This window comes from Mustela nigripes, chromosome 12, assembly GCF_022355385.1.
Source record: "Mustela nigripes isolate SB6536 chromosome 12, MUSNIG.SB6536, whole genome shotgun sequence".
Classification (NCBI taxonomy): Eukaryota; Metazoa; Chordata; class Mammalia; order Carnivora; family Mustelidae; genus Mustela; species Mustela nigripes.
Window position 1 is genome coordinate 133,827,160 of NC_081568.1, and position 18,441 is coordinate 133,845,600.

The following is an 18,441-nucleotide window of genomic DNA, read 5'->3' on the forward strand; positions in this document are numbered from 1 at the left end:
GCGACGGCCCGCGCTGGGCTTTCTCCTCACGCCTGGGTCCGCATTGACGAATACGCCTCATCCGGACAAATTGTGCACCACTTGCACCGCTCTGGGGGAAATGATGAACCTCCCGTTTCCCCAGCACTCCTGCGTGTTTTCTCCCCAGCTTTCTTTTCGTGCCAACCTAAGGTTGTGCCCGGACAGCGGCCGTCGGGGATTCCTCCCTTGGCCTCGCCTTCCTCACCAAGATGCTCTGCGCAGGTCTTCTCGCTCCTACTCTTACTCCTGCACGACCCACTCTTCTTGTAGCTCCTTGCAGAGCCTTTCAGGCAGCACCTCAGGTCGTTACCCTCCTCAGACCTTCCAGAGACTTCGCTCCGCGCAGTTGGGTTCTGAGTTCTCCGCCGGGCACATGCAGCCGTCTGTGTTGTGTCCAGCTCCGAAGCCGTGCTGGTGCTGCTCTTGCTGTCCCTCAGGCATCCTTTGTTCTTCAGGGGTTCAAGGCGTTCGTAGTTGCCGTTGCCTCTGCCTGGAGGAGCCCTGACACCTGGTTCTTTGCACAGGTTGTTCTCCTCCATGATTAGATTTTCCCATCGAGGGCCACCTTCTCCGAGTGTCCTTCTTCGACCACCCTAACTAAAACAAGATCCTCTACTGCCACTCTTGAGCGCTTTTCTTCATGACATCAATAGTCCTATGTGTATTTGTTGTGTGGGTTTTTTTTTTATTATTTTTATTTATTTTTTTATTTTGACAGATCACAAGTAGGCAGAGAGGCAGGCAGAGAGAAAGGGAAGCTGACTCCCTGCTGAGCAGAGAGCCCGATGTGGGGCTCGATCCCAGGACTCTGGGATCATGTCCTTAGCGGAAGGCAGAGGCTTTAACCCACTGAGCCACCCAGGCGCCGCCTGTGTGTATTTGTTTTGTTGTTATTTATTTATTTATTTATGCCTTCGTTCTCCTCTGGAATGCCTGTTTTATTTATTTATTAAAGATTCTATTTATTTATTTGACAGACAGAGATCACAAGTAGGCAGAGAGGCAGGCAGAGAAAGAGAGAGGAAAGCAGGCTCCCCACTGAGCAGAGAGCCCGATGTGGGGCTCAATCCCAGGACCCTGGGATCATGACCTGAGCCAAAGGCAGAGGCTTTAACCCACTGCGCCACCCAGGTGCCCCTTTATTTATTTTTAAAAAAGGTTTTATTTATTTATTTATTTGACAGAAAGGGAGAGCAAGAGAGGGAACCCAAGCAAGGGGAGTGGGAGAGGCAGAAGCAGGCTCCTTGCAGAGCAGGGAGCCCAAGGCAGGGCTCCATCCCAGGATCTGGGATTATGACCTGAGCTGAAGGCAGACGCTTGATGACTGAGTCACCCAGGCGACCCATGGAATGCCTGTTTTTATTGACTATTGTTTCTCCCCAGTGTTCAGCTCCATGACTTACTGTATATGATAGGTGATCAAGAAATATTTATGGATTTTTTTACATGAAATATTACTATTTGTACCTTTTACTATTTTATAATCTGAATTTTTAAAAGATTTTATTTATTTATCTGAGAGAGTGAGAGAGAGCAGAGTGCGTGGATAAGCAGGGGGAGGGGCAGAGGGAGAGAGAGAGGAGCGGACTCCCCACTGAGCAGGGAGCCCAATGGGGTGGCTGGATCCTAGGATACTTGGATCAGAAGGTGAGCTGAAGGCACACACTTAACCAACTGAACCACCCAGGTGCCCCTGTAATCTAATTAAAAAACAAAGAAAGAAAGAAAAGAAAACAATAGGGATGCCTAGCTGGCTCAATCCATAGAGCATATGACTGGGTCTTGAAATCATGAGTTCTGGACCCACTTTGTGGGGGTAGATTGCACTTATTAAAAAAAAAAAGTCTTAAAAAATCTTAACAATTTATCCTGGACACCTTTTTGTACCAAAATAGAAAGATCTAGCTCCTTTTTGATGACTACCTAGAATTCAGTTGCATAGAGATACCAGCACTTATTTAGTCTCTGACGGTATCCATTTAGGCTGTAGCCAATTTTGCAGTTAACACATATTTTTAAAAACTTGTTTTATAATTTCCTTGGGATAAGTTTCTAGATTGCATGGAAAAGAATGAATATAGACTTTTGAAATGTGAGTTTAAGATCTAAGACCTAGTCCAATCCCTTTTGACACAGCTGAGCTATTTAAACTGACTCTTGACTCCAGTTCTCCTAACTCTTAGACAACTTTATTGTTTTATCTTTCCTGCATAGAATTGCAATCCCCTTGGAGTTGATCCTGTATGGTATGATGTAGGAGTCAAATTTCATGCTATAATTAACATTTTACTATGTGGTATGTAATGCAGCTAAATATTATAAAATACAGAGAACAGCTCCCCATCCTAAAGAATTTCTCCACTGTTTTCCTCTAAAAGTTTTAGAGATTTTCTTCTTACTTTTAGGTTCACGGTCCATTTCGAGTAAATTATTGTATATAATGTGAAGTGTGTATATGATGTGATGTGTATATATAATGAAGAACATCAAGGTTCATTTGTTTTTGGAATGTGAATATCCAATTAATATAGTACCTTTTGTTGAAAAGGCTATACTTTCCCCATTGAATTTCCTTGTCATCGTTATTGAAAATTAACTATGTGGGGCGCCTGGGTGGCTCAGTGGGTTGAGCCGCTGCCTTCGGCTCAGGTCATGATCTCAGGGTCCTGGGATCGAGTCCTGCATCGGGCTCTCTGCTCAGCAGGGAGCCTGCTTCCTCCTCTCTCTCTCTCTCTGCCTCTCTGCCTACTTGTGATCTCTCTCTGTCAAATAAATAAATAAAATCTTAAAAAAAAAAAAAAGAAAATTAACTATGTATGTGAGAATCTATTTCTGGGTTCTCTGTTCTGTTCCATTACTCCTTATGTCTGTCTTTACACCAATGTGACACTGTCTTGATTATTTAGGTTTATAATAATGGTACAATTGTATAATAAGTGTTAAAAATTAGGTAATTAAATTTGTTCATTTTTCCCAAAATTGTTTTGACTATTCTAGATCCTTTGCATTTCCATTTAAACTTGAGATCCCCTAGCTAATTCTGGTATTTGATTGGGATTGCATTGAACCTATCATTTAATTCAGACAGTGAGGAGACTATCTTAGCTGATGCTATTAAAAGTTGGAATTGGGGGTCAGTTGAGCGACCACCTCTTAGTTGCAGCTCGCATCATAATATCACAGTCCTGGTATCGAGCCCTGTGATGTGTTCTGTGCTCAGCGTGAAGTCAGCTTGGGATTCTTACTCTCCCTCTGTTCCTTCTCTCTCTCTCTGACAAATAAATAAAGCCCTTAAAACATTAAAAAAAAAGCAGAAACCATATATTATTAATGAATAACTCTTCTTATTCTGGACTCATTAAACAATTAGATGGGTAGTTTGTGTCCTGGGAGAGAATGCAGTGATTATAGGATGTGAGTTGTTGGTCCTTTCTGAAGATAATTTTCCCTATAAAATAATATTCCAGCATTGTAGTTGTAGCATCATTTCTTTGTGAGTTTGATTAATGAGTTTGCCCAGAGCAATAATGTCACTTACCTATGCTCTGATAAATCATGTTTTGCGTTTGCAAAAATGAAATTGTATCCTGGGTGGTAGGGATTTCTCTAATGTATTGCAGCCTTGGGGCAAGCATGCCTGTTCAGGTCACATGCCTCTGCCTCCTGGTAGCTATCTTTGAAGAATGAAGACTTCTAGCATTCCTGAGGACATCACATTATAAGCACTGTTCATTTTTTACAATGCTGTGACTCCAGAGTCCTTGCTTTGATCACCATGCTGTGATGCCTTTGATAAGTTATTTGGAAAGCAGGATTGGCTATTTGCAGACTCTGCCACTTCTGATGCACAATACTTTCAAGGTGCTCGGAGTTCAGTCAGTACATTGACATTTCTGTAAGGCTTTGCAATTTTTATATGCTTTTATATGTGATTCACTTAATTCTCTTTCATATATGAAATGTGCTCTTCTGCTCTGCCCCATCAGAATTCATTGCTTATAATTTTTTCCTGACCTCCTGTTGGGCAGGGATAAGTAGTTTTGAAAACTGGAGGTAGAAATGAGAGATGTAATCTCCCTTTTCAATGTAGGCAATTGCTGGTGTCTTTTTTTGCTACAACTGGTTTAGAGAGATAGTCCTGAACTTCTCTGCTTGACATAGTGAGGAGAATATTACATTCCTTAAGGGTATTATCTGTCACTCCTAAAATTTAGTGCATCTTTAAGTATCTTCTGAATTAAATGGGGGAGAAGAGAAGGAAGACTGTGATATTTGGATATATGTATAAGGAATCTTGCTAGCCACCAGAAAGTGAGAAGAATTAAATTCTCAGTTAAATGCCTGAGGGGGGAAAAAAAGAGTCTGAGATTTAAAATGAGGGAAATTAGGGCTTCAGTCCTAGGGTAGATGAAGATAGTAGCCGGGCTGTTGGTGGATTACCAGTGCTGGACAAGGTGTCTGTGCCTACTGCTCCTCAGGTGTATTCCTAGTTTCATTTGTTCATTCATTCATGTAAGTGCCCGTGAGCCTGGTAGAATGCTGGGAATCATGGAGCCATACAAGGATGAACAGAAAATGTAATGTTTACAAACAGAGGCATCATTCCTGTATATCCAGTGCTTTCTATACTTTCTTGTAGATGTTTGAAATGCCAGATTATTTGTTGAAATTATTTGAGCCATAAGGATGGAATAGATAAAGCTCAAGTTTGAATACAGAGATGGAAGTTTCACAGGTAGAGAGAATAGTAAAGGACAAAAGCACAGTGGGAAGAAAACAGGCTTTGCATAGAAACAAAGTGACTTAGTGTGTCTGGCTGCAATTTAGAAATCCAGCAGCAGTTAGGAGGAATATTTTCAAAAGGTTTGTTGGAAATTGCTGAGAGGCCTAACTCAACTGATTCCGGAGTGGGGTGTGCGTATGGGTATGTATATATGTATTTTAAGGTTTACTTATTTGAGGGGGGAGGAGGGGTAGAGGGAGAGAGAGAGAAAGTCCCAGGCCAACTCTATGCTCAGTACAGAGCCAGACGTGGGGCTCCATTCCATAACCCCAGATTCCAAAACCAAGAGTCCGAGGTTCAGTGGAGCCCCAGAGAGAGAGAGAGAGAGAGGGAGAGAGAATGGATATATATATATATATATTAAAAAACATTCACTTATTTGAGAGAGAGTACTCGTGATACATATATACATGTGTATATACATATATATGTACATATATACATACATATACATATGTACATATATACATACCCATACGGGGAGGGGCAGAGAGAGAGAGAATCCCAAGCAGACACCCCCCCCCCCCACCAGCGGGAAGCCCCATATGGGGCTCCATCTTGGGCTCAGAACGTGAGGAGAAATCAAGAGTTGGATGCTCAACAGACTGAGCTACCCAGGCGCTCCAAGAGTGCATATATATTTTTAACCCACATCCAAATCATGCTGTTAAGAGATGTATTTCCCTTTTATAGGGTAGGCCTAGTGACTGTGGAATAAGATGGGAGATGGCATGCTTAAGCATCGTGGGTGGGTGGGGAGTGAGTGGAAAGGCTATTGCAGGAAAATTGAAATAATGGAGAATGAAGGGAATTATCAAAACCGTCTTTATTCTTCAAAAGCAATATCCCTGGCAGGATATTGAGAAGGCAGTATCATCATTTCACATTTTTCATTAATTAGAAAACTCGACTTTGTAATTCAACAAAGCAGTGAACACAATCCTCTCTCTCCCTCCACCAAGAAACCTTCTTTGGCTACTCCAGGTAGCAGCCGCCTCACCATCACCTGGGGGCTGGTTAGAACCGGCGCTTCTCAGACCCCAGGCCAGAGTCGCCGAATCGGAATGTGCACTTAACGTGATGGCCAGGTGATTCCATGCAGGAGAAAGCCCAAGAAGCCCCCCTCTAAGCTAGGGTACTGTAGAACCAATATTTTGCTGAAAAGCATTTCTGGCTGCGGCCGCAATTCGCCGCGTCTTGCACCAGATGGCAGCAGCTCGACCACGTCCTCCTAGCGGCACCCCACTGTGCCAGGCGAGGGCGCGCCCCGCGCGCCTCCGGAAGACCCAGACTGGCCTCCGCCGAGGCGGCGGCGGCGGCGGCGGGAGCGTGCTCCGGGGGGCGGGGCCCGGCCTGCCCAATGGGCTCCCCCGGGCAGGGGGCGGGGCGCTATTTCAGCCGCTCCCGCGGGGCGCGGGCACGCCGCGCGTCCGGGGCTCAGTATGTGGCGCGTTCCTCGCCAGCTGTGTGTGCACTTTGCGAGGGGAAGCAGGCTCTCTGGTCCTTGGAATAGGCCTGCCGCCTTCATGTCCACTTTGCTCATCAATCAGGCCCAGTACGCTTGGCTGAAGGAGCTCGGGCTCCGCGAGGAAAACGAGGGCGTATACAATGGAAGCTGGGGAGGCCGGGGAGAGGTATGCGGGTGTGCGGGAAATCTGTGCGGCCTCAGTGCGGTCCCTGCCCAACCGGATCCCCCGCCCCTCCGCCCCATTTTCCACTCCCCACCCCCGCTGCCGTTGTGGACGGTTGTACTGGGGGGGGGCAAGTTTGGAAGCGACAGAGTAAACGTGTGCTTGTGTAGGGTGCCTTAAAAATGCGTTTAGATTATTAGGTCTTTGTGTGCTTTGGAGAAATCAGCGTCATTTGGGAGCTGGTCGAGCTTGAACTTCCACGCAGGCTTACAACCCAAGAGTTCTCGATGTGTAGAGAGATAGGCCACACGCTTAGCTTTGGGAAATTATCTCAGTTTTGTGCTTGACTCTGGCTCCACGGGTCTGCCTGTGTTCTGCCTTAGTTTTATACTGTCTTTTCTGAAATCCTTTGTTGGAGTTTGCAAGTCCGGGTTTGCTGAAATCCTGTTAAAATTACTGGGCGCTGAGCTTCCTGGAGGACAGGATTTTAAGCATTTCTTTATTTCCAGAGCCAGGCACCATAACTGGCCCTCCGTGAAAGCTCAATTAAGTTGTTTTACAGAATACCATGGAAAGGTAAGGTTATTACCGCTCAGATTTTTTTGAAAGCTGCATACAAAAGAAAGCTTTTACAAGATGTTACCAAAAAACCCAAAAAGGAAATGTTACATAGCATGCCACGAAGTTTGTCGAGTGTGATATAATGAACTTGCTTTGTTAGAGGGAACAGTTCTTATGGTTACCTGTGACTGTAGGAGATTCAGGTGCTTTTAATTATCCTCTGAATCCTTTCCTGTTTTCACTTTGATCCTGTTTTTCCTGTGGCATGATACTAGGTTCCTGGATAAATTACTCTCCTGAAAATCTTTTCAATATGCCTTGACTTTTTTTTTTCTTACTAATCTATGCCGTTTGTGTGGAGATAGGCTTTTCCCATATTTGTCCACTGTTGGTTCTTTGACCTTCTAACTAGGGCAGAGTATGAAGAGTAAGCAAATCTCGTCAGTCAGATTGGTCTGTTACTTGTGGAAAAAGAGGCGAAGTAACGGGTTACGTTAGACTGTTGCTTTTACACCGAGTGTTCCGGTGGCAAGGCTGGGTTTTGCAAAATGATTCTGCACGTTTAGGTCAAAAATGAAAAAGAGCTCTGTTAAGTGACCTATTTGTAGTAAAAGTTAATGTAAAACTTCCAAGTTTGGATATGGTATCTAAGTTCAGTTTCTTCTTTTCCTTACAACCCCCATTTGGTCTGTTCCCCCATTTTGGAAGGGATTACATTTTCTATAGATAGCATTCATCTTTTTGTTTATTTTGTTTTAAGGTTATCACCACCTATTGTCCTGCTAACAATGAACCGATAGCAAGAGTACGACAGGTAAGTTTTTTGGTTTTGCTTTTATTAATACAAACTGCCCATGGGGTATGTGCCAGTGATGAAGAGCAGTATGGATTCTCACAGTCCAAGAATAAAGTGTTTCTTTTTCACAGGACGTTGAAAAATGTCTGGGAGAGACAGCCCACTCTTTGGGTTGGGGTGTCCTAGGAAAGGTGAAACAGAAAAGTTGTGTGTGTGTGTGGGAGGGGGTTTCCATTTAAGGCCACGTTTCTGAATCACCACATTCCTGAATTACCTGTTCTTGTGAAGTCTATGTTGGAGCCCATGGTTCTGAATTTCTGACATCTCAGGTGTTGGCCCCAGATGAGGTTAATGGACCTTGCCTCTAGAAGCAATGTTTTAGAAAGTATAGCTAGATTCTAAGCTGTCTTACTGGGTTATCACAAGTGTTGGGAAGCACAGGCTGTGAAATTCATTTTAAGCTACAGATCTGAGGGTCACCTAGAGATACGCCAGTTCTCCAGAAATCTTGGATGTTCTCAAAAGGGGAATCATTACTTCCCTTTGTTTTTCTCTTTGTCTCCCCCTAATTGGTAATTCAGGCTAGCATGGCCGACTATGAAGAAACGGTGAAGAAAGCGAGGGAAGCATGGAGAGTCTGGGCAGAGGTGAGTGCGAAGGTCATAGCACGATGACCTCTGGTGACTGCAGGGAGATAAGAGAAAAATCTTCCAAGCAGTCGGTGCTCTCTGCAGTGGGAGTTGATCTGGGGCAGTGATAATCTCCCTCTGCTGTAGTCCCAGGATAGTGCCTTTTCTTTCTTACTTTTTTTTTTCCCAAAGATTTTATTTATTCACTTGACAGAGAGATCACAAGCAGGCAGAGAGGCAGGCAGAGAGGGGGAAGCAGGCTCCCCGCCGAGCAGAGAGCCCGATGCGATGCGGGGCTCCATCCGCGGACCCTGAGATCATGACCTGAGTTGAAAGCAGAGGCATAACCCACTGAGCCACCCAGGCACCCCGATAGTGCCTTTTCTATATCTGCCTTCAGTAAATGGTGATTTTAAGTGGATTTAAAGTCTTTACTGAAGTAGCATATACCTCAGCTGTGAATACTATTTCCAATTGAAGTTTCTCAAGTTTCTCACTGGACAAAAACAAAGGACCGTCTATGTTACAAATACCCTTTTTCCTGCTTCTCCCTACTCCTTCCAGACGGCTTCATGCAGGGGTGGGGGCTGGGGTGTGGGAGGGAGCATCTCTGCAGTTGGTTGATAGTCCCAGTTCACAGGGCAGGGTCTTGAGTTCCTGCAGTTTGGTCAAGCTGGTGGTTCCTCCTCCATCTATCTGTGATGTAGGAAAGAACAGTAGGGTTTGAAGCTGACAACCAAGAAAGAATCTTTGGTGCAAAAAGGTTTTGTTAAAGCATGGGGAGGGGATTGGTGGGCAGAAAGTGGCACTGGGGTCATGAGGACTTTCAGGTTGAAAGGGGATTAGGGAGACTGTAAGTCTCTAAGGAATTTTGGAAGCAAGGTTTCCAGAACCTTGAGGGGCTAACTATTCTTAGCACAAAGTTATCTATTACCATCTAATAAAGCCTTAGTCATGAGACCCTTCAGGTGTATATCGGTGGGCCATATATGCTTGGGGAATGGTTGCCAACACGTGTCTTGGAGGGTTTAGAGATAAAGGAAGTTTCCAAAGGAATTTATATATATATATAATATATATATATTATATATTATATATTATATATTATATATATATATATTTAAGATTTTATTTATTTATTTGACAGACAGAGATCACAGGTAGGCAGAGAGGCAGGCAGAGAGAGAGGAGGAAGCAGGCTCCCTGCGGAGCAGAGAGCCTGATGTGGGGCTGGATCCCAGGACCCTGGGATCACGACCTGAGCCGAAGGCAGAGGCTTTAACCCACTGAGCCACCCAGGCGCCCCGGAATTTTTATATGTTAAGGTAGATTTTCTCCCACCTCTCCCCCAGTCTGAATATCCCATTTGCTGCCTCCTGAAGATTAGGCCTGAGGCTAAAGGAACATCCTGGAAGGTTTAAGCCAGCTCTACCGGGTAAATGAATTTCTTTCTGTGGGCTTTGTCTTGTAAATAGAGGAGACTAGGTCGGCCTGCCTCCTGGGGTTATGGTAAGGGTTAAATGAGTTAATCATTGGAATTGCTTGTTGCGGGACCCTGCTTTTGCAGATGTCTGCCTGAGCTACAAACACCACGTGCTGCTGCGTTTGGGATTGCTGAGCCACTGTTTTCTCTGAATCCAATGTTGCTAGGGTGACTTGGGGAAGGGACAGGTTTTCCCAGAGAGCCCTGAGTTGGATGCCCCTTAGTTGTCAGGCAGGAGGTCGCCTCAGTGCAAAGCGGGAAGAACATTTTCCTGTACTTGAACCAAATCTGGCTGTAAGTTGGCCTAGGGTTCCATTATGCGCAATGAAAAATGTCCTTGAGCAGTAAAAGGCCACTTCCAAAAGCAAACGGTGTGCTCAGTTCACCCTGCATAGAGAAAGGTACCCGGAGCAGTGTCATTAATTGTTTGCAAAATAATTTTTTCTTTTTGATGTAAAAGTAATACGTATTTGAGGTACCTGGGTGGCTCAGTCTGTAAAGTGGCTACCTTCACCTCAGGTCATGATGGGGGAGGGTGGGGGGATTGCTGGTGTCTCCCTGCTCTTCAGGGAGTCTGCTTCTCCCTCTGTTTCTCCCCCCCAGACACACACCCTCATGCACTCTGTATCAAATAAATAAATGCAATCTTAAAAAAAGTAATACATCTTTACTAAAAATTAGATGAGGCACTAAGATAATGACATTGAATCCTCTTACCTCGTCCTCTTCTATACAGAATAGTTATTAGAGTTAGATTTTGTGCATTTCCTTCATCTTTATGTGTTTCATAGTTGTAATTATTATCCAGGGCGTGTGTAAAATTTTTGACTTACAGTGGCACTGCATACCAGCCTAAGTTTACTGCGTAATTTATAAAAACATTGGTTTCCTATATATAAGCTATTTACAGAAAAATTAATCAGACTTTTTTGTGTGTGTGTCGGGGGAGCAATTTTAGGTTTATAGTATGAGAAGAAAGAATTTTTTTTTTGTTTAAGATTTTATTTATTTATTTGACAGAGAGCGATCACGAATAGGCAGAGAAACAGGCGGGAGGTGCGTTGGTTGGGGGGGGGGCAGGGAGCAGGCTTCCTGTTGAGCAGAGAGCCTGATATCGGCCTTGATCCTGGGACCCTGAGATCATGACCTGAGCCAAAGGCAGAGGCTTAAACCACTGAGCCACCCAGACGTCCAAGAAAGAAGAATCTTGCTTTTCACTTCTGTGTACTGTGTCTGGTCCAATAATTGGCATAAAACAGATCACAGGAGAAAAACATTGTAATTTCTGGTGTGGAGCAGGGAAGGGTGGCAGTGAGGAAAGATCCAAGACCCAGGGGCAGCCAGACACTGAGGCTTCTGTGAATCCAGAGCTCTGGGGCTCCTTGTGGAGGAAGGCAATTCACAGAAAGGTGAGAGGAGTAAATGTTTGGTACACAAATGTTTTCTCTGCCATGCAGCTAATTATCTCCTTATCAAAGTGATCTCTGGTAATAACTTGCTCCTTGGCAGAGATCCCCCTTGTAAGTTCTTTCAGAAACTTAAGGGGGAAGAAAAAGGCTTTTCCCAAGTCTGGTAGGCCTTGGTTGGCTTCAGCTCAAAATAATCCTCGCGCCAAAGTGGCACGTTCTGGCTCAGTCTAAGCCCTGTCACCTGAGCGATGAGCTGTAAAAGGGGGTGGGGTAGGGCCCTCTACCTCCTTAGCGTACTTGGCATGTTTCCCTCTTACCACCATCTTATATTAGTGCCATGTATTTGTTACAGTGGGAGAACCAATGTTGATCAATTATTATTAACTAAAGTCCATAATTTGCGTTCGGATTCGCTGTTTGCATACACTGTTTGGAATGCTAGGGAAACCTGTGACCAGAAACATCTCTTACATGTGTGTGTATTTACCCAGGCACCTGTGATTCACAATCTTGCCTTTCCCGAAGTGGCTTTTAGGTTAGTCTTGGCTCTGCCCTAGAGCTGGCAGCTGATACTGTGTTGTCTTTCCTTAATAGGGTGCTATACTTTTTTGTTATGCTCTTTTCCTGTTGAGGCTTGCATTTGGCAGTCTGCTCTGCCTGAACAATGCCCACCTCTGCACCTACCATGCTTTCTCCTACTTCCTGGACTCTTTTTAGATCTCCTAGCAGAATGAGGTTGCTGAGTGGGAATGGCTTGTGCAGGGTGATGGTGGAGTCAGTAGGGGATCCCACTTGTTAGAATTTGAGCTCAGCAATTGAGTTCAAAGTTGAGGGAAGTGGCATAGCCTTACCTAACTGCCTCTGGGGCTCCTGTCAATGGGGCAGTTACTTAGAAGCTGCTGGTGCCTCAGACAAGAACAGAGCAAAGCTCATTCCCTCCTGGTCTATGCACTTAACCCTCCAGGCTCCTTTCTGGCATCAGGCTGCTTCTGCTTTGCTGTGATGGTTTCGGCTGGCCTTGTGTGTTTCAGTGAGTTCATTGGTGTTAGGCCTGCAGTTTTTCAGTGGGAGTGGTTTCCTTGAAGGCAAAAATAAAAACTTATTGGAGGATCATTTATATACATGATTTCTTTCTCCTAACTACACCTGAGCACAGAGAACCTGGTCAGGAGTACTGGCTCTGCTGCTCTCATGAACTGGTTTCAGCCCAGAATGCCACTGTTAGGCTCCTCTGCATCCCCAGTGTGTCCTTTCCCCCCTCCCATCTCTGGTGAGGAAGAGCCAGAGTGAGGACAGGCAACTGGTAATGAGCTATCTGTAAGGGCATAAAGGAAGACCACTTACGTGGAAGCTCTTTTATTACAGCGTGCAGGGATGAGGGGTCTTGTTGCCCATCTCAGGAGGGCATGAGGTTTTGAATGGCCTGTCGTGCTGGGGCCAATCAAGCTCACCTGGGAGGTGGGGCTGTCTTGTTGCCCACTCTGCCCTCATTTCCCTGTCCCCAGACCTAATCCTGGCTTTCTCAGTTCATACTACTCTGTCCTGTCATTTGCGAGGATGGAACAAAAATGCAGAGGCCACATTTGAATGGTCTTGCCTGGAATCTAGCCCAAAAGTTTTATGGGTGGTGATTCTGCTATATACCCAGGGTTGAGAATCTGTTAGTTACTGTCAGTTACCAAGTCTTGAATATTTTAAATTCCATTTATCTCTCTTGCTGTCTTTATAATTGAGACAAGTCACCATCTTTGTCTTGCCTACTGGTCTCCTAGTGTGAATCTCTGATCTATTTTCTAGACCATAACTGGAGTGATTTTGTTTGTTTGTTTGTTTGTTTGTTTAAATAAGCTCTAAGCCCAATGTGGAACTCAAACTCATGACCCCATGATCAAGAGTTGTATACTCTACAGACTGGGCCCACCAGGTGCTCCTGGAATGATATTTAGAAGGTGCTATAATTTCCCCCTACCATTTAATACTCTCTGCTGATTTTCCCACTATTTTTTGAAGCATCCTTTATAAGGTCCTTTGCACTGTGGCCCCTAATTTTATCTCCTGGTTCCTTTAAACCTAAATTTTCCAGAAATCTTCCATTTCCTCTCTTGACTTTTGGCCTTTGCATATGCTTTGTTTCCTGTTGCCCATAATTTCCCTCTACTTTCTCTGCCTCTTTACTTGGCAAGCAGCAATCATGCTTGAGGTCTTAGATCTCTAAACTTCTTCGGAAAGCTGCCTTCTTCCCCGCTTGCTAACCCCAAGCAACACTCAGTTAACACTGCTAGGCTCTCTCCTTGTACAGTCTGGCTTCTCCAGAACAGCACTCACCATAGGAGATTGAAATCACCTGTTTGTTGTTTCCACCCTCCCCCCCCCCCCATTGGGGTGTTGGTTCTAGTGGGCTTGAATTGTAGCTGTCTTCCTGGTGTCCCTGGGGAAGATCAGAATATCTGGCACATAGAAAGTGTGCAATAATTACTGGTTAGAGACCGAATAATATATACACAGAATATAATGTAAATGTGTATTAGCCATTTTGGGTTGATATTAACCAATTCGCTGAACTTAGAAGCCTGTAGGCTAAATTCATTTGAAACATTAATGAGCCCACCCCATGTTCTAGAAAGTGTGTAGATCTGTGCTGATTCATGTAACATTGCAAGTTTTATTGTTTTCAGAAGAGTTGTATTGTAAAAATGGCAAATGCTGTAGACATAGAAAATATGGGGACTGGAAGTCTATTAGCATTGCATCTCCTCCTCCCTCCCCCACCAAAAAAATCCTATTCCCCAGAAATGACCATTAACATCTTAATGTATATTTCTTCAAATATAAGTGAAAGTTTAGTTATTGTGTATATTATTTTGCTGTTTTCTGTTATCCTGTTAAAACTCTTGAAAGTTTTTCCTTATGAGTCTTTCTTCCTATTTGGAGAGTGTGAAGTGTCCCAATTTTATAGCTGTTCCTATATTAACTAGTCATGTGTTGATGGACATTAGGGTGGTTGGTTTGTCTGCTAGAAATGGCATTGTGGTTAAGTGTGGTACCTATCCTTCTGTACACTTATGTGTATGCTTGGTATCTGGGAATGGAATTACCTAGTCAAAGGGGAGGAATGGTTAAAGGGTTAGTAGGATGCCAGGTTCCTTCCAGAAAAGCTCTCTCCTGACCCGGTGATCTCTCTGGGAAGAAGAGCATGAAGATGAACCCTGAGTTCTGGGTCAGGCTCTGGGAGGCGGCAGCCTTTGAGCAGTGCTGTGATAGCCCTCTCTAAGAGGGGGTGCGGGCAGGCCCCAGCCTGGGGCCTGTTGCAGTTGTACAACTGTACTGTGCCTCTGAAGGAGAGGCTGAGTTAATTGGGAAGAGCTGGAGGGGAGAGAAGAAAGGAGTGGCGATCACAGTTGAGGAAGTCATGTCTCCATAGGTGAAGCACATCGCAAACTTCACGTGACCCAGCCTGTACTCTTTGCCTCCATAAACCCCTTACACTTCTGTCTTGTCTCAGGAATTGTACTTCCATCCAGCCAGCTGTTCAAGCCACAGACCTGGGCTCCATCCGTGGTTCTTGCACCCCCATTTCCCACACCTATTCCATTAGGGTGTCCTGTCTGTTCTGTTTTCAGATTAATCCTGAATCTGCTTTGTGTCCCTTGCTTTAGTTTTACAACTGAGTTACTGTAATCTTTGGTCTAGGGCACTAGAGTATGTTCTTAATTGGCCTCCCTACTTCTCTTTCCCCTCCAGTATATGCTTCACCTATACCACATTGATTTTTTAAAAGATTCTCTTTATTTTATTTTATTTTATTTTTTTGAGAGAGAGAGAGAGAGAGTGGGGAGAGGAACAGAGGAAATAGGACAGGTAGACTCTGTGCTGAGTGCAGAGCCTGGCTCTGGGCTCATTCCCACAACCTGAGCCAAAATCAAGAGTTGGACATGGACACTTGGACGGTTAATTGAGCCACCCAGGTGCCCTCTGCATGGTGGTCTTATAAAAGGCAAAGCAGAGACGCCTGGGTGGCTCAGTTGGTTAAGCAGCTGCCTTTGGCTCAGGTCATGATCCCAGTGTCCTGGGATCGAGTCCCACATCGGGCTCCTTGCTCAGCAGGGAGTCTGCTTCTCCCTCTGCCTCTGCCTGCCATTCTGTCTGCCTGTGCTTGCTCTCTCCCCCCTCTCTCTCTGATAAAAAAAAAAAAAAAAAAAAAAAGCAAAGCAGGAACACCTGGCTTGCTCAGTCAGTAGGGCATGGAACTCTTGATCTTGGGGTGTTGGGGTCTTGAGTGCAAGCACCAGTTTGGGTGTAAAGCTTGCTTAATTAAAAACCTTTGGAGAAAAAAAAAAGTGAAGCAAATCATTTCCTTAAAAACCATTAAAGACTTCCCATTGCACTTACAGGAAGATTCAGTAAAATTATTAGTTCTGTGAATGCCTTGTTTATTTTTTGCCCCAGTGCCTGGAATGATGCCTGTCACGTAGTAAGTAGATGCTCAGAAAATAGCGGATCATAATTTGAATGGGTTATGGAATACTGTTTTATTAGCTGAATCTAGGATTTGGGTATGCAGTCATTTTGACCCGTAAGAAGATGTCAGGGGGAATCACAGAGGTTTATTGGTATTCAGGGTATTTTAAGCTTTTTAAGCATCATTGTTTTTAGTCTTATAATTTATCTATGTTCTTGGCACAGACCCTTACTCTCCAAAAATCTATAATCTGGTTGATGTTTTCTGGGACTCTGGTATCTGTGTTAGGGATGTGCCATAATACTGTTTGGATGTGATCAGAAAGTCATCTGATGGGTTTGTATTTAGTTCCTTTAGAGGATGTTTTTCTAATACCGTATTACAGACACCAGTTTACATGTTGAATCAGATGCTAAGATTCTGTTCTCTTCTTAGGTTCCTGCTCCGAAGCGAGGAGAAATAGTAAGACAGATTGGGGATGCTTTGCGGGAGAATATCCAAAAACTAGGAAATTTGGTAAAGTATTTTCTTAGTAAATAGACATTCCTTTGAGTTGGGGATTATGGCTGTTGAGTGTTTTTGTTTAAGATTTTAGGATTGTGATGCTTAAAGGGGTCAGTTCATACATATAAAAAATGTCTTTAGAAGAAAGATGAACAAGATGAACAGGGAAGAGTAAAGAAAATTCATGGGTTTTAAAATTAAGATAATAACAGACTTTCTGAAGTTTATATTTTGACAAAATAGACAAGAAATGCCATTTGCTTCCCCCTGTCCCCTCCCACCCCATAAATTTAGTATTTAAAACATGAATTGTGTTGTAAGAATGCTTCTTGGCTTTTAGGTGTCGCTGGAGATGGGGAAAATCTTAGTGGAAGGTGTGGGAGAAGTTCAAGAGTATGTGGATATTTGTGATTATGCTGTTGGATTATCGCGGATGATTGGAGGACCCATCTTGCCTTCTGAAAGTAAGCAATGAAGTCAGTTAAACTTAGAGTTCTGTGCTCTTAGACCGTACTCCAAAATATGCTCTGGCTATGACTAGTTTGCAGAAGAAGAATTGTATGTAGCATGTAAACATGTGAAAATGTCTTTAATCTCTGTACTCACAAACGTAAAATAGGTGAAAATATCAGATCAAGATCCTTGTTGAAATTTTGTGTTTTTAAAGCCAAAACTCCGTTTTGGGAAGTCTGTAGATGAGATAGCCACTCTTTCATGGGGACTTTTGGCAACATGAATCACCAGTCCATAGCAAAAACAATTTGAAAATAAATCCAAAGGGCCCAAGGTTTAATACCAGTTTCAAGACTCTAATTTGAGTAAATATTCAATATGAAATATGACAAAGGTTTGTATATAAAGGTGTTTGCTGTAGTATCACTAGGAAAAATCTGAAATGACCTAAATCCTGTATCATATGGCATATGTTAAGCTAATTTTGATAGTCTAGTAATATATTTTGAAAGTCATACTTAATGGAGATTGCTGTCCCCTAATCCCACACTTTGGGGTTTTTTTTTCTTTCTTAAACATTTTATGTATTTGATGGAGCACAGGCAGGGGGAGTGGAAGAGGGAGAGGCAGTGGGAGAAGCAGGCTCCTTGCTGAGCAAGGAGCCCGATGTAGGACCCGATCCCAGGATCCCAGGATCCCAGGATCATGACCTGAGCCAAAGGCAGATGCTTAACTGACTGAGCCACCCAGGTGTCCCAGGAATATTTTTTTTTTTTTTTTTAGAGATTTTATTTGTTTATTTGACAGACAGAGATCACAAGTAGACAGAGAGGCAGGCAGAGAGAGAGAGAGGGAAGCAGTCTCCCTGCTGAGCAGAGAGCCCGATGCGGGACTCAGTCCCAGGACGCTGGGATCATGACCTGAGCCGAAGGCAGTGGCTCAACCCACTGAGCCATCCAGGCGCCCAGGAATATGTCTTTTTAAAGAGCAAATTTTCCTGTTTTTCTTGGCATATTTGGTAAATTTCCTATTGGTGGAAAGAATTGGGAGGTTTTTGTTTGTTTGTTTTTGTTTTTTTACTGTCCTTAATTAGGTATATAGCAATGATTCCCATTAGCCAAGAGGCATTTTATGTTTTATGTTACTGATCATTTTCTTTTTCTTAATATTTATTTATTTGAGAGAGAAAGAGAGCATAAGTGGGGAGGAAGGAGGGAGTGAGAGGGAGAAGCAGGCTCCCCAATGAGCAGGAAACCCCCTGTGGGGTTCCATCCCAGGACCCTGGGATCATGACCTGAGCCAAAAGCAGATGTCCAGCTGACTAAGCCACCCAGGTGCCCCATTACTGATAATTTCCAATAGGCTTTTCGAGTTAAAAAAGTAAATTGTCAGTTTGGAGAAGCATATGTATGCAAACAAGGAATTTCTTTGATATATACTTACTGAGATGTCTGCCTCACCGATTAAAATATTTTTCAGTTGTAGACACTTTTTTTTTTTTTAAAGATTTTATTTATTTATTTGTCAGAGCACAAGCAGGCAGAGTGTCAAGCAGAGGCAGAAAGAGAAGCAGACTCCCTATTGAGCGAGGAGCCCGATGTGGGACTTGAACCCAGGACCATGATCATGATCTGAGCCAAAGGCAGAGGCTTTATGACTGAGCTACCCAGGTGCCCCTGTAGGCACATTTTTTAGAAAAGTAGGTTATTAGT

The 18,441-nt window shown here is 43.8% G+C and overlaps 1 protein-coding gene across 1 annotated transcript in view; it reads left to right on the forward strand.

Annotated features, from left to right (window-relative positions):
• The first annotated feature begins 6,205 nt into the window (after positions 1 to 6,205).
• ALDH7A1 (aldehyde dehydrogenase 7 family member A1) overlaps positions 6,206 to 18,441 on the forward strand; it is a 46,686-nt gene continuing 34,450 nt past the window's right edge. Inside the window, exons 1-5 of the mRNA XM_059418402.1 lie at positions 6,206 to 6,438; positions 7,757 to 7,810; positions 8,374 to 8,439; positions 16,208 to 16,288; positions 16,617 to 16,740. Of these exons, the coding sequence (XP_059274385.1) occupies positions 6,247 to 6,438; positions 7,757 to 7,810; positions 8,374 to 8,439; positions 16,208 to 16,288; positions 16,617 to 16,740 (517 nt within the window). The 5' untranslated portion in view covers positions 6,206 to 6,246. The remainder of the gene's footprint in view (positions 6,439 to 7,756; positions 7,811 to 8,373; positions 8,440 to 16,207; positions 16,289 to 16,616; positions 16,741 to 18,441) is intronic.